General features: G+C 37.7%; 1 protein-coding gene across 1 annotated transcript; it reads left to right on the top strand.

Moving 5' to 3' along the window:
• Positions 1-366: 366 nt before the first annotated feature.
• Positions 367-24,277, top strand: TSPAN8 (tetraspanin 8). Its single transcript, XM_067698704.1, has 8 exons — positions 367-465; positions 3,919-3,981; positions 9,818-9,955; positions 11,631-11,705; positions 11,805-11,906; positions 15,827-15,961; positions 19,310-19,393; positions 24,036-24,277. The coding sequence occupies exons 1-8, from the start codon at positions 367-369 to the stop codon at positions 24,087-24,089; spliced, it is 750 nt and encodes a 249-aa protein (XP_067554805.1). The 3' UTR covers positions 24,090-24,277.
• Positions 24,278-24,948: the final 671 nt, after the last annotated feature.

Genomic DNA, 24,948 nt, shown 5'->3' with positions numbered 1-24,948 from the left:
GGGCCAGATGTTGGAATATCTCTAAAGTATGCATACGGTCATTTAAGCTAAACATACCAGTTTCTTTTGTGAGAGAACTTGAGATATGCCACATAAATACGCAGTGATTTCTATTTGTTAGAATTAGTAATTGAAGAAAAACGTGAGAAAGTAAAAATCATTCCTAATCACTCATGCTAGAGTTTGATGCAAATTAGAGTGAATTAGAGGTGCGGTAGATAATAGGTAAATCATAGGTGCAAAACCTCTTTCTCTGAGTCTTGTGTCAAAACAGATAAACTGCCCACATTTTCATATGCTCCTCTTAGATAAGTCAGGCATGGGAGTGTTGTGGATGCTTGGAGCGTCTTAGGGGTCTGGGTAAGCATGGAAAACAGGGCCTTTAGCCCACAGATTCAGTGGAACCATTGCCAGAGGCAGAGAGCTGTGGAAAGGCTGGCTCTTTATGAAGGAAAGCAGAGTGACGTAACATTACCAAACCCAAATGGGGGAAGGTGAGAAGGAGACAAGCTGTAAAGCCAAAGGTGTTAGCAACTGAAGGAAGCCAACCATGAAGAGTTTTGAAGAGAGCAGAAGGAAGTCAGGAATTGAGAGAGTTCAAGAACCAGCATTTCAATGTCATCGTTGTATTTTATATGGTACCTGGGACGCTAGATTGGTTGTGCCGAGCGCAATGAAGAGAGTTGAAGCAGAGCAGACATAACTATGAGATGGGATAACTGAAAAATAAGGTGCAATTATATTTCATTCTGATTGATGAAATCCCCCAAGATAGACTTGACTATGGATGAAATGTGTGAATTTTGTAAATACAGTGGTTGCCTGCCACTATGCAGTCAGCTTGGAACTTAAACAGTGACAAAGACACTGGAGCCCAGAGGCTAAGAGCTGAACCTCACCTCCTTCACCACCAGCTGTGTGGCCCTGGGGAAATTGGTTAACCTCTCTGTGCTTTATAGTTCCTTATCTGTAAAATTGGGATAGTAGTAATATCTACTTCATGGGTTGTTGTGAAGTTTAGATGGTTTAATACATATAAAGAACTCAGAATAATGCTAAGTAAATGTTTAAGAAACAGACATTTCAGCCATCATTGTACAGGCTTTTTTATGAGTCAGGAGTATGAAACCACTCTGCAGTGATGAATAAATTCCAATTTGGATTTTGAAACAGAGGAAGAAATAAAATGGCAAGAATTATGATAAGACAGAAATTTTTCTATCATAAATTAGAAGAATGTTGGAAAGTTGATTCTGAAGAAACAGGCAGACTGAGATTCAAATCCTGAATCTACATTTCTTTGTGGCCTGGAACATGTTCCTTGATTTTTCTTTGCCTCAGTCTCTGCACTTGTTAAACGAGGATGGTAATTTTACGCAGCAGGGTCAATGGTGAAGATTAACTAAGATACTTTATGAAAGCCTGTGACCAAGGACTGACACACAATAATAATTCAATTAATGCTGTTTTCCCAATTCCAACAATCGTATTGATTTTTAATTTAAAAATATTGGAATCTGGTGTGATAGTATTTTAGTCCTACTCTTATCCTCCTCTGGCCTCGTGGGGCAAGGAATCTGTGGGGCTGGAGGGAGATGCTCACCCTGAGTCTGGCCTCCACTTTGGGTACTTATCTCTAAATACAGCCACATTGGGGATTAGGGTTTCAACATATGAATTTAGGGGCACATAATTCAGTCCATAGCATATTCATAAGCAAACATCAATTACGTAATTTCTTAGAATGCTGGCTCAGACCAACTGCATCCTAATTTCATAAAAAGAAGGATGTCCCATGAGAGCTGAATGGCAACAACAGTGACTTTCTTCAAAGAGAAACCAGAAAGGGGTAGTGGGGAGTAGGCCTAGTAAGTTCTGCAGTGTCCACTGATGGCTGGGGACCTAACCTAACCCCCTAACCTGGGGACCTAACACATCAGCTAATTTCCTTGTACAACTTTATCAACAGAAAGAAGGACATACCTAGATGCTTATTTCTTAATTCATACTCCAAATTATTTAAAACATTATAAAAAGATCAGGGGCAAACCCTTAAAGCCAAACTGGAGAAAGGACTCAAAGAACAATTATGATGATCAATCTTATAACAATTGGGATAAAACAGGTTAGTATCAATCATGGCTCTACACTGATTGTTCTTGATAGAAAACCAATTACTTTTAATTAATTTAATTAGCAAATTATGATACATTTCTTAAAATATTCTCATCGATAGTTTTATAAAAACATCAGATTAAGATGCTAATCATAATAGCTATTCAGATAATGTTATTTTCATTTAAACCTGAAAGCCAGAGTGACTATTTAGACAAACAATGTAAATCTACCTATGAAAGGAGAAAAAAAGAGAAAGAAAAATATCAGTGAACAAATTGGAAAAACAAAATATCCAACTGTTATAAAATTACTGAAAATCACAGAGGGTCTCATTATCATTTGATATAAATTCTTGCAGGTTTATTTATTAACAAAGAACCACTAAAATGAGCATTTATCTCCATCTGCAAATGAAATTAGGATTTAGTGGAAAAGAGGAAAAGAAATAAGGAGAGTTTTCAGGCTCTAAAGCTGTTTATTCAAAGATTTGCAGTTTATAGTGTGTGCGTGTGCACACCTATAAGATAATTAAGTTGTATAGGTGATTTGGTGATTTGGCAAAGAGCTCTTTGGTAAAAAGCTTTGGTTTTCCATTGCATTTGTTGTTTTGCAGGAGTTGAAGCATGTAGTAAGGGTGGGGCTAGATTAGGAGTGCTGCTGGATTTTCACCATGTGACCGTTGTTATCATTTGGGATTCCAGTTTCTTTAATCTGAAATAAAGGGCTTGAACCTAGATGAATTTTGAGATCTTTTAGGGAGCATAGGTTCAGCTGCTGTTTGCACTCCCTATTCCTTTCACAAAAGCCCCGACTCTACTCCCAAAGCAAACGTAATGAGAAGCCGTTAAGTGAAACCGCTGTTTGGGGGTTTTGGGCATATGGCCCAACCATACATGAAAGCAATGATACTACAAAGTCATGGGGTTTGGAGGACTCAGGTATTTCTCTGTCAGAGAACCCTAAGGCCAGAATAGTCTAGAAACTCCTCCAAAGTCTACTGCTGTGTCTGGTATGTTACCAAGCTTGTTCTCAACATCTCTATCTAATAATAGATCTTTGATTTTTTTATTTTTTGAGGCCACAACATCTATACCTTAAAAAACAAAACAAAACAAAAACAAAGCTGAAAGACAAGGTTTTTTCTTACATTAAAGTAAAATGTGTTTCACATTTTATGTGTTGGTCTTGGTCCAAATTAAATAATCTGGTAAAGTCATTAAAGGAATTTAAGACTTTAAATACTGTTCCTCATTGTTCCTCTTCTCTTTACTACCTAAAAGAGCTTATTTTTAAAAGAGCTTATTTGGGTACAAAAAGTGTCGTAAACCCTTGTTGCTTAACAGCAAATGTTGTCAAATGTTCTGCTGTTCCCTCTACACCCCGACTTCTTGAATCTTGAAGGAACGTTTGGTGATTAATCAGTTATTCCCTTCCTTTATGGTCTAAGACAGCTTCTCAAAGACAAACCCAGAGGCCCAATAAGGATATTTTGTCTTTAAACTGTTATTACTTATCTTTTGTATGTTAAAATCTAGCAGAAACGCAGTTAAGAGTTGAAACACGGAAAACCATCTTTCCCCTCCCCTGTAGTGGATGGAAAACAGATTATTCTTATCAAACTTTCCAATTACAACAGAACATTTTAGCAATTATCTACACATAAATATGCCTCATTTATGTCTTTTAGGTTGTAATGGTAGAATTAATGATAAACCATTGTTACCAGATGGCTAGAGGTGTGTGGAATTAGAGTTGTAGTTTATCTTGGGCGTACTCTAACATATTTTCTTTTTTCTGCAGCTATGCGGTGCCTCAATCCTGGCAGTAGCAATTTGGCTACGAGCAGGCAAAGATGGTCCAGAGGTAAGTAAATACAAGTTTCTCCGCTGCCAAAGTAGTTTATTTCTCTTATAATGATGAAAGTAATGACAGTAATAATAATAATAAAAAAATATTTCTATAGCATTTCCTTAACTGCCTCATGTAATCATTTGTGCTGATCTGTGATTTTATAATTTAATTAAATTTAATTAATCAAAATTACCCACTATGTGCCTGGCACTGTGCTAGGCATTGATCAATCCTTCTAGAGAATGGAGAAGATGTTATTCCCCTAATAGGAAGATGGGAATGAAAGAGGAGGCGGGAAGGGGCCAAAGCAGAAATTAGCCTCCTTCGTTATTTGCTGAAGTGCAGCCTGAAGTTATCTAGAGGATATAGACCACCTTGCCTCCCCACCAAGAGCAATTTTTGTACAAGGTATTGACAATAATTTGGCTGATTCCCAAGGTGGGGTAGTGATCCAAAAGAAAAGAAGGTGACAGGTTCTCTTGGAGAAGAAGAATTTGAATCTGTGTTTTAAAGGCAGCAAAGTACAAAGATAGTTGGTAATTACTTGGGGCACTTGGTATTGAGGGTAACCCCTTGTAACAGCAAGAGGCTGGTCACCGGTGTAACTCAGGAGTTGACCGGCAATGTCCAGCCTCCTGACATCAAGATAAGATTAGCATGATCCCCTGTGCCCCACCACACACCGTTCCATGGGTGGCAAAGGTCTTACCAAGATTTCTGTGGGTCTGGAGGAAGTTTAGTTCCTACAATTAATTCTAGCTCTGGTCTTTGGATTCCACACACACTGTCTCTGTTCTGTACCACAGTGTCACAAGTGTGGAAAGATTGTGTGTGTGGTGGGTGGGAGCAGGGTGAGCATGTGGGAGGGTTGGTCTGTCAGTTTCACTTAACACAGTGCCTGGCACCATTTCCTGGCTCCCCTGCTTCCATTCTCCCAGCTCGCTTCTTCCCAGGGGTGTTCCGCCCCGCAAGTTACGATTCTTATCTCACGCAGGGCAGTTACCTTGTTCTTTGTTATCTGGGCTCTTGCCACTATTCAGGCTCACATGTACTCCTAGGGCCCTTTCGAAGTATTTGCCTAAATAAAGTTTCCCTCTCTAAGAGGAATGTTGATTCCTATTTAATAATTATTAAGATATTATTAAAACAGAAATTAAGGTAATGCATTTTCTATTAAAACTTATACCACGGTGCAGTTACATGCCATTGGGCTTAGCCTAGTTGAAAGAAATATTAAAAGCAAAAGCAAATTGACATCTGTTCTGATTCCCTTTTTAAAAGAATTGGTTTTTTTGGACTTTTTTTTCTTGCTCTCTCACCGTTTCTCTCCTTCTTTTCCTTCTTTCTTTCCTTCCTTCCTGCCTTTTTTCCCTTCCTTCTCTCCCATCTCTTTCTTTCTTTTCCCTTTCCTTTCCTTTTTCCCTTTCCCTTTCTTTTATTTTCTCTTCTCTCTTTCCTTTCCTTTTCTTTTTCCTTAAAATTTGCTTTCTACCATTAGAGAACCCAGAGAGTCACAGTGGCAATTCGCTGCCTCTTCATTCTGTGCCTTACCATGGTGAAGAAGTTGAATGGGGGATAGGTGTGGCAATAGTTGGTAACATTCTAGTCCATCAGGATTTCATTTGTTGTTTTATAGTGATATAAATATATCTGTGACTTCTTGATGCCCTTGGACTCTGGGATTTGAGTCCTAGAAGAGTATTTGAAGATTCTTAGAATCATTTAGAAGGTGATGTTTGACGTTGGGACTCATAATTAAGCACAGAGATTAAAAGCTATTGATTTAGATGGTGCTTTGGCCTTTTTGAGATGTGTGTGCAGCCTGTATTTTATTTTTAAATTTTATTTTATTTCTGTTTGATATGGGAACATTTTATTTCCCCCCAGTGCTTCTGGTAAACAAACTTGGTGTTTAGTCTAAGAAATCACACACATTGAATGTATTAAAGAACTGTTGTCCTTGAGAGGGTGTTACTATGAATCTGGGGATAAGAATGATTTAATAGAGCTAGGCAGCATCTTTAGTTACATTTTGACTCTTGTGCTCTGTCAGCCTCTAACCCTAAACAAAAGTCAGTATCTTCCAGGACGATTTTAACCAGCTTGACTTACGTGAAATTGGCTTGATTTATTTTTATTCAAAGTCAGTGACAAAGAATCAAGACTGTGCAGAAAACTGAATTTTACTAGTGGAAAAACAGAGGAAGAAGTTTTAGAAGGAGAAACCTGAGTGCAAACACAGAAAACAAGGATGTCAGGATGTCTTTATGAACATCTTTTAGCAAAGCTTTTGGTGCTAAAGTGTCTCTTAGGGATGCCTTGTTCTCCATCAGGATGAACTCAGCCCTGCAGGAGGCAAAACGTATGCACAACCATCCTTGTCCCAGGAGATCCTTTATAATCCAAAGAAGACCCTCAGCCCTCTCTTCAAAGTTCAGCCGTGTCCCTTCCTGTAGAAATTCTCCCCTTGTTGTAAGACACACAGAGACAGTGTTCATCCAAGACAGCTTTTAAAACTCTGCTGTCTCTCCCCTGGAACAAATACCTGAACTCAGATTTCTATTTCTTTTCTGAATAAGAATAGCCACTTGTTGGGCTGGACTTGAAGCAGTGATCCTCAGGTAGCCAACACATGGCTTTCTGGCCACTCTGGCAGTGGGTCACTCTGCCCAGATCAGTCTCAGAGAAGTGCCTCATTACCTGCCAAATAAGTGCTGGCCGCACTATCCAGGTCTCACTGGTAGGTATTTGACCTACTGTTTCTATATCTGGACTGACTAACCAAGTCTTCATAACTCAGCCATTGAGGCTTAAACTGTCTTAGATAACTTAGGGTTTTCCTGCATTGGCCATAATGTGTGAGTGAAGCAGTCTTTGATGGTGAGTAGAAGAATGGGGTTTCTAATGCTGCTTTTTGGGGTTTTTTTTTTGTCATTACCTATTTTGACTCAGTTACCATGCCTGTTTATTAACGAAACTGATTTCTTAGCTCCAATCTTAACAAGCAAACCACCACCACCAACAACAAAAAAACAACCAGAAAACCTGAAAAAGAGACAAAAAGAAAATCTTTAGGACATAACCCAGCTTTCTAAATATGTAAATCGAAACATCATCTGTAAGCATAGACTCTTAGAGACAAAGGAAGCCTTAGGTATCACAGAGGCTGATACCTTTATAAGTGAGAAACTGGAGCCCAGTAGAGTTAGTTGACTGTTCTATGGTTAGAAACTTAGTTATTTATAAAGACTCTGACTGGAATATAGATTTTAGTTTTTAGTGCTCTTACAACTTTAGCATATTCCTTCCTCCTGATTATCAAATAAAGGTTTTGTCTAGGCTATGAGTTGATTTAAAAAGTCTTTAAAAATGTAAAGATCATGAATAGTAGTATGTGTGTGTTTGCTTGTTTTGTTTTTTATTTTGGTATTTCCTGTTAAAGGAGCTAGTCTACATGCTGTGCAGCAGATTCCAAGAGGCAGTCTCTGAGCTAGTGTAAGACCTAGTGTTCTACCTAGAAATAGCCCAGTAGATAGAGGTCATAAGAGGTAGATGGGCTACACATAGCACTCGAATATAACAGAGGAACAAGGTTTCACTTTTTAATTGTGATTTACTTCTGGACATATCTGTAGAGAAAGAGATAGATTGAGGCTAGGTGTTATGAAAGTGATGAAGAGTATACATGTGGGGCAGAAAAGAACCAAATTATGCAGAATGGGTAGCCCAACCCATCGTAATGGGCCCTAGGATATTTTCCACAATATCCCATTACTAAATAGTCAGTCAAAATAAAGAGTCTCTGGAAGACTCTATAGACTATACTTCCTGGGAACAAGGAGATAGACTTGATACGGAATATTAGAAACTAGACTTATCTTATTTTCTTAGTTTAAATTTTTGTTTGTTTTGGCAAATGTATAGACCTATGTAATCACTATTACAATCAAAATGCAAAAGCATCTGTATTAACTCATAAAAGTTCCTTCATGTCCCGTTGCAGTCAGTTCCTTCTTTCCTTTATACTCTTCTCAAAGGCCGCACTGCTCTGATTTCTATCATCATAGCTTAAATTTACCTATTCTTTTTTATTTATTCCCCAAATGGATACTTTTTAAAATTGAAATATAGTTGATTTACAATGTTGTGTTAATTTCTGCTGTACAGCAAAGTGACTCAGTCATGCATATATATTCTTTTTCATATTCTTTTCCATTCTGGTTTATCACAGAATATTGAATATAGTTCCCTGTGCTATACAGTAGGACCTAGTGGTTTATCCATTCTATAGATAATAGTTTACATCTGCTAATACCACATTCCCAGTCCTTCCCTTCTCCACCCCCCTCCCACTTGGCAACCACAAGTCTGTTCTCTATGAGTCTGTTTCTGTTTCATAAAAGTTCATTTGTGTCATATTTTAGATTCTACATATGTTATGTCATATGGTATTTGTCTTTCTCTTTCTGACTTACTTCACTTAATATGATAATCTCTAGGTCCATGCATGTTGCTGCACATAGCATTATTTCCTTCTTTTTGATGGCTGAGTAATATTCCATTTTATATATATATATATATATATATACACACACACACACACTCTCACACACACACACACACACACACACACACACACACACACACACACTACATCGTCTTTATCCATTCATCTGTCTATGGACATTTAGGTTGTTTCCATGTTTTGGCTATTGTAAATAGTGCTGCTATGACCGTAGGGGTGCATATATCTTTTGAATTGTAGTTTTGTCCGGATATATGCCCAGGAGTGGGATTGCTGGATCATATGACAACTCTATTTTTAGTTTTTTGAGGAACCTCCATACTGTTTACCATAGTAACTGCACCAACTTACATTCCCACCAACGGTGTAGGAGGGTTCCCTTTTCTCCATACCCTCTCTGGCATTTGTTTTTTTGTAAACTTTCTCATGATGACCATTCTGACCTGTGTGAGATGGTACCTCATTGTAGTTTTGATTCACATTTCTCTAATAATTAGCAATGTTGAACATCCTTTCGTGTGCCTGTTAGGCATCTGTATGTCTTCTTTGAAGAAATGTCTATTTAGCTCTTCTGCCCATTTTTTGATTGGGTTGTTTGTTTTTTTTGTTGTTGAGTTGCATGAGCTGTTTGTATATTTTGGAAATTTATCCCTTGTGAGCCGCATTGCCTGCAATATTTTCTTCCATTCCATAGGTTGTCTTTTCATTTTGTTTATGGTTTCCTTTGTTATGCAAAAGCTTGTAAGTTTGATTAGGACCAATTTGTTTATTTTTGCATAGATTTACCTATTCTTGAATGCCATATGAATGGAATCATACAGCAATCACTCTTTTGAATATGGTTTATTTAGCTCAATGAAATGTTTTTGAGATTCACTCATATTGTTGAGTCTATCTGTTTGAGGAACTTAGGCTTTATAATTTAAATAATTAAACTGCCATAAAAACATGCTTTATGATGCTACTGTCAGGTATAAAACACAAAATATGCAAATCAAAGATCACATCATGGTTGAAACTACCGGTCCTTCTAAGCTTTTTAGAATAATTGATGTTTTAAAAGCCTATTTCATTTCTTCCATCCAACGTCCAATATATCATCTTCAAAAAATATAAAATTGGAAACGTTATCTGGACAAGTAATACCGCAATAGAATAGAATGTAAGTGCCTTGAAGGCAGGAATTTTTGCTTGTTTACATCCTTGAGGTATCTCAAGGTCCTAGAACAGGGCCTGGCACAACAGTAGTTACCCAGTGGATATTTGTTGAATAAAAAACATCAAGAAAAGGGATTTTCTGTCATTGATCTTTTTCATTTTCAGATTCTCAGTCCTGGGGCTGCTACCATTAACCCCTATATTGCTGTGAATATCTTGATTGTTGTGGGTGTTACCATCATGATTCTGGGTTTCCTGGGATGCTTTGGTGCCATGAAAGAAAACCAGTTCGTGCTTGTTTTGGTGAGTTTTCCTGACAAATCCCAATACCCAACCTTCAAACTTTAAGGATTATCTCCCATCCCCATTGTCTGTCAAAAGGACTTGCCAAGATTGATGAAACTCTCTCACTTTTGTTTAGAGGGTTTGGTTGTGGAAGCTAATATATTTATCTTAGATTAGAGGATACTGTGAGAGAAGACAAATTTTAGTTATTCATTCAGTCATTCATTCAATTACTAAGTACCTGCTATGTGCCAGATACTGTGCTAAAAGATACATAGATATGAAAACAATTAGAACCCATTAGGGAAGACTGACAAGTAAACAATTAGCAACAGTGAAGGTGGCCCAAGAAGAGAAGGGCAAGGATAGAGAAGGGAACTTTCAAGCCAGAAGCAAAAGTGAATAAGGTGTTTGTACGGGTGAGTGTGTGAAGAGCTTTCCAGGGAGAGGACCTGGCAGTACAATGCTAGCATGTTTGGGGAACTGCAAAGCCTTGGGTATGGCTAGAGAGTGCAAGGGCTACTTTCAGTAAATAATGGAAGCCGGGTCTGGGTGTGGGCTACAGTCAAATCGTAGTCCATGCTAAGAAAATTGTAAGGGTGTGAGATAATCAAATTTGTCCCTTAGAAAGCTTCAAGGATAGATTGGGTTGGGATAACCCACAGATATTCACTTTTAACACATATACAGTAGAAAATCATAAATGGGTATAGAAAAAAATATTAGAAAAATTCATCAAGTATTTACTAGATAGAAATCTGACATGAGTTTATCAGAGCTCATCTAAACTTGTTTCTCTGATAAAAGTAGTATTGTGTTAGTCCCTGAACAAATAATTTTTAACTGATGGTTGATTATGAGGGAAGGTAAAGATAGAGTTTTAATGGGACTCTAATAGCATCCCTGGTGGGTTGCTTTTTGATTAATAAGGCTTCATTTGCAATTTGGGGAATTTTTTTTTTTTTTTTTTTTTTGCGGTACGTGGGCCTCTCACTGTTGTGGCCTCTCCCGTTGCGGAGCACAGGCTCCGGACGCGCAGGCTCAGCGGCCACGGTTCACGGGCCCAGCTGCTCCGGGGCATGTGGGATCTCCCCGGACCGGGGCACGAACCCGTGTCCCCTGCATCGGCAGATAGACTCTCAACCACTGCACCACCAGGGAAGCCCCAATTTGGGGAATTTAATTACTTGAAGAATTTGTTTTAACAAAAAAACTAATTTGTGGGATCCTCCAAAAGTAGGATTCAGTAGATCTGAGGCAGATTTCAGGACTCTCTATTTATAACAAGACCCCAGGTGATTCTAATAGTGGTAGAGATGTTGTTTTGTATTCAGTTCTGAAGTTTGTCTTGAAGTTTGAGTTTGTGTTTGATGAAGGACGAGAAAGATCATATTCAAATAACTTCATCTAAGTTTTCAAACTTCCCTCCATTCAACATCATACTGATGCATACAGTCCTATCAGTCGATTTTAGTTTTAACCATTTTCCTTAGTCAGTCTTTGGAGAGAATGTTTCTGAGTAGTAATGACCCCAATTTTGATTCTTGAGGCAAAGGATGGAGTAAATGAAGAGCATGGTTAATACTCCAACTGTAATATGATCCCAACTGCAGAAAGAAGCATGGTGCCAAAATGTCCCTAGATGTTACTGAATGTACTGGGTGTAATATATATTCCTTTTCTTTTCTTTCAGTTTTTCATAGGGTTGATTCTGGTCCTACTTCTGCAAGTGGTGGCAGGTATCGTAGGAGCTACTAACAAATCTAAGGTGTGTACACGTATGATACTTAATAATCTTGGAAAAGTCTGAAAAATTGACATGCTACCTTCTGGCATGAATAATTTAACAATACTTTTCAATTTTCAGACTGAACGTGCTCTTAAAGAGACTCTCCAGACTAATGTACATCTTTTGAGTGCACCCAATGGAAAACCATTCCAGAAAGCCTTTTCTGAAATTCAAGAAAAGGTAATTAGAGTTTGTAAGTTATCTGGAGAGTTGGACGTAGTTCTCTGTTTACTTAATTTTTAACAGGTGTATTCTCTAAAGATTGAAAAACGTCTCTCCCTTCTGCAGATTTTGACTGATTATTCTGTCACTATGCCATAAGAAAAATCCAGGAATATTTCTAATTTTTCCCCACCTTCTTACAAAGTTCTGAGGCAGCATAGGACAGAGATTAAGAAGATATGTTTATGAAAGATTAAGCCTCGATTGAGCCAGATCAATAAGGATTTTAATATTTACCATTTAGAAGGATAGTGTGTTTGGGATGCTTGGAGTTTCTCTCTCTCTCCTTCTCTGCCTCCATGCCCACCCTTCTCTCATAAAATTAATTATAGCTATCATTTATTGCTACTTAGTGTGTACCAGATTTACATTCAGTAGCTCATTTAATTCTCACAACTCTATGAGATGGATAATATCGTTATCCTCATTATCTTTATTAGACAGATGAGGGGATTACGACTTCGAGAGGTCTGACAGCTAACAAGTGATGGGGTTGGAATTTGAATACAGATCTGTCTGACTCACTAATTCTTTTTAAGCAGTACAGTAGCCCTTCCAGTATATATGTATGTATGTATTTACTTTGGCTACTTCACTGTCTTCAGGGTAAAGTCAAAGTTTGGGCAGGTATTGAAGGTATTCTACTACCTGGATCCTACCTAATATTTTAACTTTACTAAATACTACTCCATGAAGAAAGCACTCTAGTCCAACCAGGTTTGTCTTCTCAGGATCTCTTAAACAAATCTGCCTTCCTGTCTCTGCATCATTCCTCATCCTCGGAATGTACTTACTACTTTTCTTTCTTTACAAATACTACATGTGCTTTGAGGTTTGACTAAAGTATTGCTCTGTGAAACTCCTCCCAACCACACCTTCTTTACTCAGAATTTCCATCATATTAACTACGTGTAGCATTTATTTCACATATGTCATAGAAATCCTCCTAATCTTAGAGGGGAGCTAGATTTTACAGGACATTTAACCTGACTTCTCATTAATTGAAGTCTTTTATGTTTATGTTCATACACCCTCTAATTAAATATTGAAGAGCTGAAAGTTTGCCCATTTTTGCCCATTCCATCCCATTTCCTTTACATCTAAGTCTGATGATTAATGTGTTCTTTCTTAATTTGAAACAAAATCTTCCTCCCTAGAATTTATATCATTTAGTCTTAGTTCTTCCTTCTGGAATTTCAGAGGAAAAAAAAATCTACTTCTACATATTGCAATTTTTTCTTTGAAAATGGCTTCTCATATGACTTCTAAAAGCTTTGATTTTGAACTTGTTTCTTGAACTATTTATCAGATGACATTTTTTCCCAGAGCATTCCCCAGTTCCTATTTGGATAGACCCCAGCTTGTAAAAATTCTGCTTAAAGCATCATTTCCAGGAGCTGAAACCTGATATGAGTTAGTCTCTGTTTAACTTCCTCTGTGTTGTGTTTTTCCTAGCTCCCCCAGAGCTGTACTCCTTGATCCTCTCTCCTCCAGGATTATTCCCACTTTAGAGTCCAGATTAATCCAAGTTTAAAAGCAGGAAGAATTTAGGCAACTCAGTTTCTCCACTGGGTGGGACCAAGCATCCTTGATCTTCCCTGCTTGCTGATCTAGGGCAAAATGTACTACAGGTAACCACTGGGTCTCTGGGTTGCGTCCTGCATCACACTTGTTGCACGTTGTCCCTGGTATCCAAGGGCTTAGTGCCAACCATAGGGTTTTAAATGTTCTGTTTGATGTAGCACAGTTCTGAATTACTTCTGCTCTTGTACACAAATTCTGTGCCTGAAGCTCCTTGCGTTCCCAGGACTATGGTTCTCTTTTATTGTCTATTCTTTTTTTGTTTGTTTGTTTGTTTTAAATGTATATCCACAAGGATTTTCTTTTCTTTTTTTTTCGTAATGCCTCTTTGGAAAAAGAATCCTACCCCAGACTCTGGCTAGGTGACCTGGGGCCCCATCACACTGACAATTTGTAGATATTAAGTGGCTTTCTTTTTGGTTTTCAGGGAATTCCCACAGAAATTCTCTGCTGACGTACTAGCGGAATGTGCCTCTCTTGAATTCTTAGTGATGACTACTTGTCTAGAGGTTGTTGTATCATTCACTGAACAGTGCCTTGTTCATCCAACTGCTATCACACTTTCAATGCATCCTGACCAACCTCTTCCCCAGCTGCTCCCACATCTGATCTGGTGACTAGATATTATACCAAGTTTAGCCTTTCTACCTCCTGCTCTGTCTTTTGTAAGTGTGTCTCTATACCTCCCTAAGGAATACTGTATTCCAAAAATGGATTGATCTGTGAGTGTATATAGTGGGACATATTCTTTTTGATCTGGAGTGTCTGTATCAATATCATTCAAGATTATTTAATCAGAAAGAGTGAGCAATTAATTATGTCTACCATGGAAACAAGAAAGGAAGTTGTTTCAAGATTACTCTCTTTGCTAATACTGATTGACCTTGAGACCATCAGAAATCTCCAGCTCTTTGTCACGTGAATGTCTAATGAGTCATACATTTGTGCAAGTAAATCTTTGACCTAAAGCACAAGACTTTATATCTGCCACAGTTGAACCTGTTAGTTTAAGTCCATTGTTTGAACTATTTTTGGAACTCCATTTTGTTCTCCAATGTATTAATCATCACTCCCAGCTCTATATCAACTACAGAGTTGAAAAGACACTTTTTATGTTATCTAAAGTACTGATATCAATGTTGAACAGATCATGTTCATGTTAGAGCACAAAGGAAACAACAACAATAAACACAAAACAAAAACAACAATGATGACAGTTAACACGTGTTGAGTACTTTCTACAAGCCAGGCATTGAGCTAAACAGTTCATATCTTCACATGGGTATTCTATTTTTATCTTTCCAACAACTCTATGAATTAGATACTATCCTTAGCGACTATTATTATCTGTATTTTACAGATGAAGAAACTGTGGCACAGAGAGGTTTAAGTAACATGGGTAACGTGGTCACCAGCCAGTAGGTGTAAGTCCTTTCAATAGCCTACCGTTGCAATGCACTTGAGCCTTAGAAAAACACCCAGTCTTGGTTCTATTTTCTTCAATTTTTTTCTACCTTTCTGCATGAGAAGTTTTCTCTCTAATTAAAGCAAATAGGGCAAGATGAGATAATGACCTCTCTCTTTCATCTAATAATATTATGTGCCATTACTCTGAGTCATTGGGCTTATCCCTTTCTTGTTTTACTTCCCCAAACATGATCACAACTTTCCTTAGTGTTTCGCCATGTTTTGGTTTATTTTGAGCCTTAACCTTCCCGACATTATTCTAAGAGTTTCATTCATCATTTTCACCCCTTAGCTGTTTTACAGATGTCCGTGTAAAATTCAGTCTCATGGAAGGTCCACTAAGCATCTTCTTTGGCCTTTGAGATGCCTCTCATTCTTTTCCCCCTCTCCTCCAAAAGTGATCAAAGGTCATGAGATAGAAATTTCACTTTTCAAACCTCTCATCTTTTTTGAGTAAAAGTTCTTTAAAGAGACCTTGACTCTCTCATGAACTCTCTGGAAGCTTCTTTTCTAAGACCTAAGAAGGATAAATCTGATTCTGCCCCTCTCTTTTTTCATTAAAAACTAGAAGGTGAGTTTTTTATATTCTCTCCAAGTTCTTCAGACTTTTTCATCTGAAACTCTATTTTTTCCTTCATTAACATGAAGGCCAAAATGGAAGATTCCTTCATTTTTGTTTCTTCATTCAGGGAGTTAAGTGAGGTGACTTATACGATATGCTAGTATAAGAAACATCTTAATAGTGGTTTCAGAAGAATGTGATTCAATGTATTGACAATGTTTTTGTCTTCTCTCGTGACTGTTTTTCATATCTACTTTTCATCAAACAGTTAAAATGTTGTGGTTTGATCAATGGAGCTTCTGATTGGGGAAATAATTTTCAATACTATTACAAGTCATGTGAATGTCCAAGTGCATCAGATTCTTCTTGTACAAAGTATGATGGAAGAACTATTTACAAACAGGTGAGAACAAATCAAATTTGGCACAGTAAGTGCTTCTGTTGTTTTTTTTTTCCCACAATGAAAGTCTCCACAAAATATTAAATTGCAGCAATTACAATGGGAATCATGATATAAAAGTCCCAGGAATTTCCCAAATGAAAAAAAAATCCTTATTTAAAGATAAAAGTAGATATAAAAATGAAAGTATTCTATTTCTTCTATGAGTCTGGCATCATTTAAATTCAACTTTAGTAGATCAAAGAAACATTCTACTGCAAGGGGAGGCAAAGTACAAGCTAACAGATAAAAGTTTATTTTGTCCTGTCTTTGGTGACTTTAATCATTATCCTCCTCTATTTTTCTATTTTAACATAGGTCTTAGAAATCTATATTTTCACTTTAATTTTCAAAGTAAAGCTTTCTTTTTCCAATCAAAGTTTCTCTTTCTCAAGTAATTGTATTGGGTGTAAAGAAATAACTTGGGCTTTAGAGGTTTCCGCTCTGGTTGTTAAGTGTACCTACCAATTTGCCTAATTACTGCTCCAACTGAGAAGTTGCCTCATGCCTTTAAAGTCAATTGAAAAACTTGGGGGACTTCCCTGGTGGTCCAGTGGTTACGACTCTGTGCTTCCACTGCAGCGGGCACATCCCTGGTCTGGAAACTAAGATCCCACTTGCCACTTGGTGCAGCCAAAAAAAAAAAAAAAAAAGAAAAGAAAAACTTAGGTTTGTCTTTCATGTGTTGTAGAGATGACATATTTATGTCACTTGCGAATGTTAATATGTGGATGTTATATTTCTTATTATTCCTTAATTCATCAAATATTTATTGACCACTTCCTATGTACTGGCCTTTCACCAACTGCTGGAGACCCATTCCTAAATAGGGCGCAATGTCTGCACTCACAGAGTGAATGCTTTAATAGGGAAGAGAGAAAGATAAGTAGGCAACTTCAGTCCAACGAACTATTGGTATTTCTTGGATAGGACCAGGCACAGGATATGATGGGACCCCATTTAACTCAGTCTTTGGGGTTCAAGATACAGCTTCCTGCAGGACATGATATGTCTCTTACCATAGGGCTTTACATAATTTGTTCCTTCTGCCTGGAAGGGAAGTGTACAGAAATGACAGTTGATATGAATGTTTCATTTATTTGCTGTTATTCTTCACTGCTTACTAGGTGTCAGACAGACCCTTGCTGGAATCAGACATGCTTGTGGACCCTCTAGGAGATTATAGGCTAGATGAGAGAGAGATACATGAAAGCTATTATAGTTCAGTGAGTTAATTTCTGTAATCCCTAAAGAATATTTTCAATCTAGCATTGGTTTAGTAATGGCTACTGAGGTTAATTATATATTAGGAAATAGGAAGTATCTCAGGGGAAACGTCTCACCTGTTGACTATCACATCCCTTTTACTAATTTTATCAAAATAAAGGAGACTGTTCTGAAGAGAAATTGCTGTTACTAGTATTTAAAGTAACACATGGGGGAGAAGTTATCTACCAGATTACAGAGCTACCATGTCTTTTCATCATCAAAGTAATATCACTAAAAGTTTTCATTATTAATTTTTATATTCCTCCCTACTCTCCTCCTCTCTATGTAATTTTAGTGATGCAATATCCACAAGGAGGAGGGGAAATAACTATGGTGTAAACAAATGGAGTTTCCACTTAGGATAATGAGGAAATTAGTAAATTAAATTGTAGATTGCTATCTGTGTCCTGTTAAAGATTCAACTCAAAGATGTGTTTCCTCAGGATAGATTTTGAAATGCCCTAGCATTATCCTGAAAAATAATAGATATTCCCTCCAAATTCACACATAATTCAGCTGAAGATAGACTTATAGCTGCACCAGTTTCCCAAAAGGAAGATCATAAATTCATGAAAGACTTCCATCTGCCTTGTGTCACTTGCAAGAAGTCTGGAAAAATAAGAAATCTGGAATGTCCATAATTCACATTTCTCTTTTCCCCTCCCTTTTGCCAAGATAACCTGGTTATGTAGAGGGGGAGGGGGAGAAAACCCCTAAAATATAATGAATGTGACTCAGTAGATACCATTAATCTCATAGTTAATCTTAGATGATGTAATAATTTCCTCTAATGTTTACCACTTTGGATCAGATGAGAATGGAGAAACGCATTACATTCAGGAATGAAGGGGAAGAGACTGTCTTAACCTCATGGAGAACTTTTATTTTATTTAACAAATAGCAATATTTTGTTAGCCCTTTGCACATATAAGACCATCATAGGGATGATATATTTTCTGGCAATACAGACAATAACACTATTACATTGTATATTATTTTTCCATTTTTTAAATTATTCATATAATTTACAATTGTTGAAATTTTTAGGTCTGGTCTAAAATATGTTAAGCTTGAAATTTCATGCTGGTTTGAATAAATGTTTAAAAATGTGGCAGAGAGACAAATTTCTAAATTCTCTTTTTGTCTAAAGTAAGAGCATAACAGTGGACATAATGATTTTTTTTCCTTTTTAAGGTAAAAATAACCCTGACACATATTAAGGGATTTTTGAAAAAAACCTTGTTTTAAAAATGAAAATGTAGGGACTTCCCTGGTGGCTCAGTGGTTAAGAATCCACCTGCCAATGCAGGGAACATGGGTTCGATCCCTGGTCCAGGAAGATGCCACATGCCACGGAGCAACTAAGCCTGTGCACCACAACTACTGAGCCTGCACTCTAGAGTCCGTGAGCCACAACTACTGAGCCCATGTGCCACAACTACTGAGCCCGTGTGCCACAACTACTGAAGCCCGCGTGCCTAGAGTCTGTGCTCTGCAACAAGAGAAGCCATTGCAATGAGAAGCCTGCGCACCGCAACGAACAGTAGCTCCTGCTCGCTGCAACTAGAGAAAGCCCACGAACAGCAACGAAGACCCAACATGACAAAAAATAAATAAAATTTTTTTAAATCATTAAAAAAATGAAAATCTACACTATAATTAACTGAAACCTCAATGAGCGTACTCTCTGCTGCAGGTTACAAACCTAAAAAATACACAGTCAAGGTGATAACAGCTCTAAAATGAACAATCAGAAGTTAGGATAAAATGAGTATTTATAACTAAATAGCCCTAGATTCAGTAATTAGGTAGTTGAAGCAAAACTTTGTTCCTCAAATGCTTCCTAATGTATGAACAAACCACAACAGTTATAACCTTTCGGAGCAGGGAAGGAGTTTGGAGTGGCGGGAATAATCCAATTCCTTTCTGTTGAGTATGTTCCTTGATAGCAATGTAAAAAGTTAGCTCAATAAATAAAAATTTGTACTGTACTAAAATAAGGTCAAAATTTGACTAAAGGTAATTTTTTAATGTTTTTAACAGTCATGCTTTTCTTTGATAAGATGCTTATTTTCAAGAAGTCTTTCCATAGTTATTGGACTAGCGTTTGGACTGGCAGCTGTTGAGGTATAGTATTATCTTGCATTATTAATTCTCTGTTTATTCCCTTGTTTGCTCATTAATTTTTCTAACAAATTTTTCTAACAAATCTAAGAGCCAAATAAAAACCAGGTGCTTCAGAAAAGCACTGGGTACCAAGTGCCCAAGGCCCAGCATCTGCCTCTACTGGCCTTGGGTCTGGGGAGGGGATTATCGTCTTAGGAAATTGGCAGGGCAGAAGCTATTATTTCTGAATGATCTCTCTCCTGGGGGAAGAAGTTGAATTAATTTCCACACAGTTCTTAGTCCCAGATATCCTTTTCCCATTGAAAACTAGCACAAGGGTTAATGTTTCCTGAAGTTAGAAGAAGCACCAAACAAAATAAAAACACAAGCTTTACAAGTTTTTATCCCTCTTTCTGATTTTGAAATAGAAAATAAAAACTGAGCTCAAGAGTGTGGAGAACTGTTCTCCTGCTATTCTAGTCTAGAGAAATCTAACAAGTTCTAAAAACTAGACAGTTGACTTTGATGTTCTCACTGTAAGAACTATGGACTCACTTGGAGAAGTGTTTAAGGACGCTCTGCTTGAGGTTTCTGCATTTACTCTCATCAATTTGATTATTGACTTTGAAAAAAAAATGCTGTATAGGATTTTTATCTTGCTAGACTCTTCTGGCATGGTGTTTTCAGAACCTGAAGGATTTTTTTTTTTTAACGTGGCCTGAAATTCTTTGCAAAAAGATGAAATAAAACTATTTCAGGGAAGTGTTTTTGTAATCATCCCAGATCTTGCTAATTTAGATATCAAGTGAGTCAAATTCACTCACCAGTCCACGTCAGGGCATTGGCAAGAATCCTAACGATGTTAGGTGTCTCCCTAGTTAACGCCTCTGCGGGCTGGTTTGCTCAGCTAAGTGAGTTTTACTTCACTCTCATGAAATATTGTACAACGTTCTCCTTGGGTTTTCTGGTAGCTTTTACCTCTTACTTGTGCCACATCACTGTCAGAGAGTAACTTTAGCTGAGATTGAAGCAATTTAGTGTCCTAAGTGGTCATTTAGGTTACCGGTGGAATTTCTCAGCCAACCATAAGAGAAAGGGCTGGAACTATGAGAAGCAAATTGGGCTATTAAACATGACCTCCCTGTAGCCCAAACGAATAGGTCTAAATATGAAGAATTTTTTGTTGGTAGATGCGGCTGTCTTCCTTTATGTCTGATATATGACCAAAGTCAAATGGTGCTGTGCATTAGGTCTGTTTCTGTCAATTCTACCCACTGTAAAATGTCCTTTGTTTCTCTGCTTTGTAGAGTTTATGCTCTACAAAGAGCATAAACTCTTTTGGGTTTATGCTAATTGGGTTTATGCTAATTTTGGGTTTATGCTAATTTAGAAATATGAGTTAATGGCTGTGGATGTAAGTGAGCAATCACATATGTACTCACACATCCATAAACTAAAACACACACATGTGTTGGTAAAGTAGACTTTAAATGAGCCAGCTTTAAATGAGGTATTCAGGGCTTCCCTGGTGGCGCAGTGGTTAAGAATCTGCCTGCCAATGCAGGGGACACGGGTTTGAGCCCTGGTCTGGGAAGATCCCACATGCCGCGGAGCAACTAAGCCCGTGCGCCACAACTACTGAGCCTGCGCTCTAGAGCCTGTGAGCCACAATTACCGAGCCCATGTGCCACAACTAATGAAACCCTTGCGTCTAGAGTCCACGCTCCGCAACAAGAGAAGCCACTGCAATGAGAAGCCCGCGCACCGCAACCAAGAGTAGCCCCTGCTCGCCGCAACTAGATAAAGCCCACATGCAGCAACGATGACCCCAACACAGCCAAAAATAAAATAAGTTTATTAAAAAAAATAATTGAGGTATTCAATGTAAGTGTCAATATAAGTGTCACATTCCATCTTAGACTCAAATTCAGACAATTGACTTTGGCCACAACCCACGGATGCTTTTAAGAAGCTTCTCAAAAGCAAAGCCGGGGAAAAAAGGACATAATCAGCTGGGAAGATTGATGTCTCTCATATCATAGCCAAAGACATTGCCAAGAATCTAAAGACATCTGATGGAAAATAAGATTACAAGAGGAATAGCATTTCAGTATTTTATGAAATTGATATACTCCATATATATATTTGTTATATATTTAGATATTCTATTGGTTGTTCTAAAGAGATATATATATATATATATATATATATATGAAAATACCTTACTGAAAACCTTTCATAGAGGAATTTTTAGATATAGAATTTACATGGTAATATCACAAACTATAACCATTTCAAGTTATGCCAGTTAAGTGTGATTTGTAGACTTTATGTAGATACGATAGTTGGTTCAAAGAACTGTTTGAAATTTTTTTTTCATTCACTCTCTCAATAGAAAATCTGCCCTCCCTCTGGGATTTGAAGAGAAAGAAAAATCATTTTGTATCCCCTCTCATTTTTACTTTAAAAAATAGCTTTGAAAATAGTCTATAGCTAAGGTAGCTATTCTATAAAAACGTATCCAAAAAATGTCCATCAGTCTGTCTTACAGTCTTAATACTGGTTGCCTAACACTTAGGCCCATCTACATTCTCTTTTCCCCAACTTGAAATTCAAGAAAACATAAAGATATATAGACAGAAAAACACTTCTAATAAATATTTTTAAGAAGCAAACAAAGCAAATATCTCCCTGCAGAAAATACACTTAAAACTATCTCCATAGAAAAATATCATATGAAAAAACCCACCCTCTGACGTTTACATCATTGGCGTTAGTCTGTTTAGGCATAGGCTCTGATGGAATGGCCGATGGTTTTTGTCAAGGCTCTGTTAAGAACATATACCTGAGGGATTCTTCTCAGGTAGGATGCTAGAAATCTATGCAAAATGCTTTATTTTGTAAGAAAATGTTATCTATAGACACTGGAATTCTCATTATTCTGCATTAACCAGACTATCATATCTCTCCTTATTTGACTACAGCAACTTACAAGCACAAAAAATGATCAGCACTTTCTCTCCTCACTTTAATTAAGGGAAAAAAAAAAAAAGCCATTGACACTGATAGTCACCACTTTGTAGGATAAAAGTTATCCTGACAGGAGGTCCCAGGAATGGACCCAGGAATGGTCCCAGGAATGGAGCAGTTAAAAGAGAGAAAAAATAATTTTACATTTTTTAGATGGCTTCAGAATATGGGGAGCACGTGTACATTACTTAGCAAGTTTATCCTGAGTCTTAGCATACATTACTATAGGATGAATCTCTTTTAATTATTACCTATTTTTACGAACAATGATACATTTTCTTTTCAGAGGCAGTGAAATGCAAGAAAGTATGGTATTAACTGTCTAGTCTGCTGATGCAAGCTGGGCTTCTATTTCACGGATGTGACAGTGAAAGATGATAGCTGCCTTATCCCACTGTTTTGCCCATTTTCGTGATTCTTCCCTGATACTCATCTCCCAGACTTAAGGCTTGGGACCAAAGCAAAAGACTAAATTGTAACATTTTCTCCGGTCATTCAAAAAGAATGACTTTTAGAACATTCTGAATGAAAGTCATTATTTTTGCAAAGAATTGGTGTCAATATTTTTTTTAAGAGTTTTTGACTTGCACTATTTTTAAAGTCTTTATTGAATTTGTTACAATATTGCTTCTGTTTTCTTTTTGGTTTTTTGGCCACGAGGCATGTGGGAATCTTAGCTCCCGACCAGGGATCGAGCCCTCATCCCCTGCATTGGAAGACAAAGTCTTAACCACTGGATGGCCAGGGAAGTCCCTCAGTATTTTTTTTTTTTTTGAAGGAAAAAATATTGGGCAGCAGTTCTCATTTGAAAGGCATTTCCGGGAAAGAATTAGTAAGCAGGACATCTCCGTATAGTAGGAGCGCTGGAGATGACTCAGCATAAACGGCATCTCATCCTCTCCCTGACTCCCCTCAGAGGAGGCTGGTGGAGAGGAAACTTTCTATCTGCAATACACACAGGTTCTGTCATTTCTACATCAAAGCCGCAGCATGCCACTCACCAACTTCAGAGCCAATTAGGGCAAGTGCTGGGGTCCCTCATTCTTGGGAGAGCCACTTAATGAGATGGAAATTATGCCCCAGATTTTCAGCTGTACATTTTCACTTCAAAGGAAATTCCTGAATGATGCCATTCCCTTTCAATTTAGAAGCTTTTTAAGAAAAGGGTTACTTTTTCTTTCATTCCTCTTGGCGATGCCTAAAAATATGGCAAGAGAAATTCTAGACTCCTTGATTTTTATGTGGATGATCTAAACCAGATGATTATAAGCTTTTCATAGAAGCAGTAGGCATCTTTAGACCCAGAGGCCTGAGTCCCCAGAGTTCCATGGCCATGCCCTACAGAAGGGTGTGTGTATTCCAGAAGGGTGGGTTGCTTCAGTGACAGCTGCTACTGCACAATCAAATAGGGCCAGTTAGAGGCAGACTGCTAGCTGAAAACCCTGATTGAAACACAAAAATACTGAGCATTTTCTCAATGTTAGAGTCTCTAATTTCCCAGGAAGAGAGATGACTTAGATAAATAACATTCGAATTGTCAGTAGCCAGAATCTTTTCATATACAATGTTCTTTTTATTTATAATATCTCTAGTGTTTTACTTTAAATTCCATGTTAATCCTCTTATTTTCTAGGTACTTGGTCTGATACTTTCTATTGTCCTGTACTGCCAGATCAGGAAGAAATAAGTCTGTAGATGTGTCAAGTCATCATCGGTCAAACCCCTTTAAAATTTTGTTTTGGATTTGTAACTTTAAATATATGAGTGCTGTGTTACGAGCAGCTGTCCTATTAAAATGTGTCATTTAGCTAGATCACAGAGATCTTCCAGTCATATTGAACATATTTAAGATTTCAGGGACACAAGGAAATTAGATGAATGTGCATTTTTCCTCAAAATAAAAGTAACATTGTTTACATTGATGCTTTTTCCTGTCTGATCATTGTGTTCAGGTGGTACTGTGCTTAAAGCATTCATCTGGAGCCACCCAGTGGAATAATAATCTCTAAGTAACAGGACCATAGTTAGTTAAGGCAGTGCGTCTAGGCTTTTCAGAAGCAACACTCTGTCTTGCGTGATGTATCAACCATTGGTGGTAAGATCGAATTAAGCCTCATGTTGGAAGGTTGAGAGTGGCCCAGCTAAAAGAGTCACCGTCTCCTGTCTGTTTATGCCAGTGTCTACTAATAGTGTTTCTTTTTCTCTCTGTTGTGAGGACAAGAAGATCTGAATGCTGCCTTTCCAGCCATTGAATCTCTGGTACGTCTCTGAATCTTCCTCTGGGAAATAGTTCTAAGTGCTTTTCCCTTTGTAGCTCTCACAGGCATTTTTACATTTTACTTTATATCAAGGTATAGTATACACACAATAAAGTGAGCAAATCTTAAGTATTCACTACCTGGATAGCAAGCACTGTCCAGATCAAGATATAGAGCATTTCCAGCACACCAGAGCACCCCTTCATGTTACCCCCCGGGGCGGCTGGAGTTGGAGCTCACCGACGTGCCAGAGCAGACTATATACATATCCATCTCTTCCCAACTTCG

This window comes from Pseudorca crassidens, chromosome 11 (assembly GCF_039906515.1).
Source record: "Pseudorca crassidens isolate mPseCra1 chromosome 11, mPseCra1.hap1, whole genome shotgun sequence".
Classification (NCBI taxonomy): Eukaryota; Metazoa; Chordata; class Mammalia; order Artiodactyla; family Delphinidae; genus Pseudorca; species Pseudorca crassidens.
Note: the sequence above shows the minus strand (reverse complement) of the source record. Positions and strands in the feature narration are given on the sequence as shown.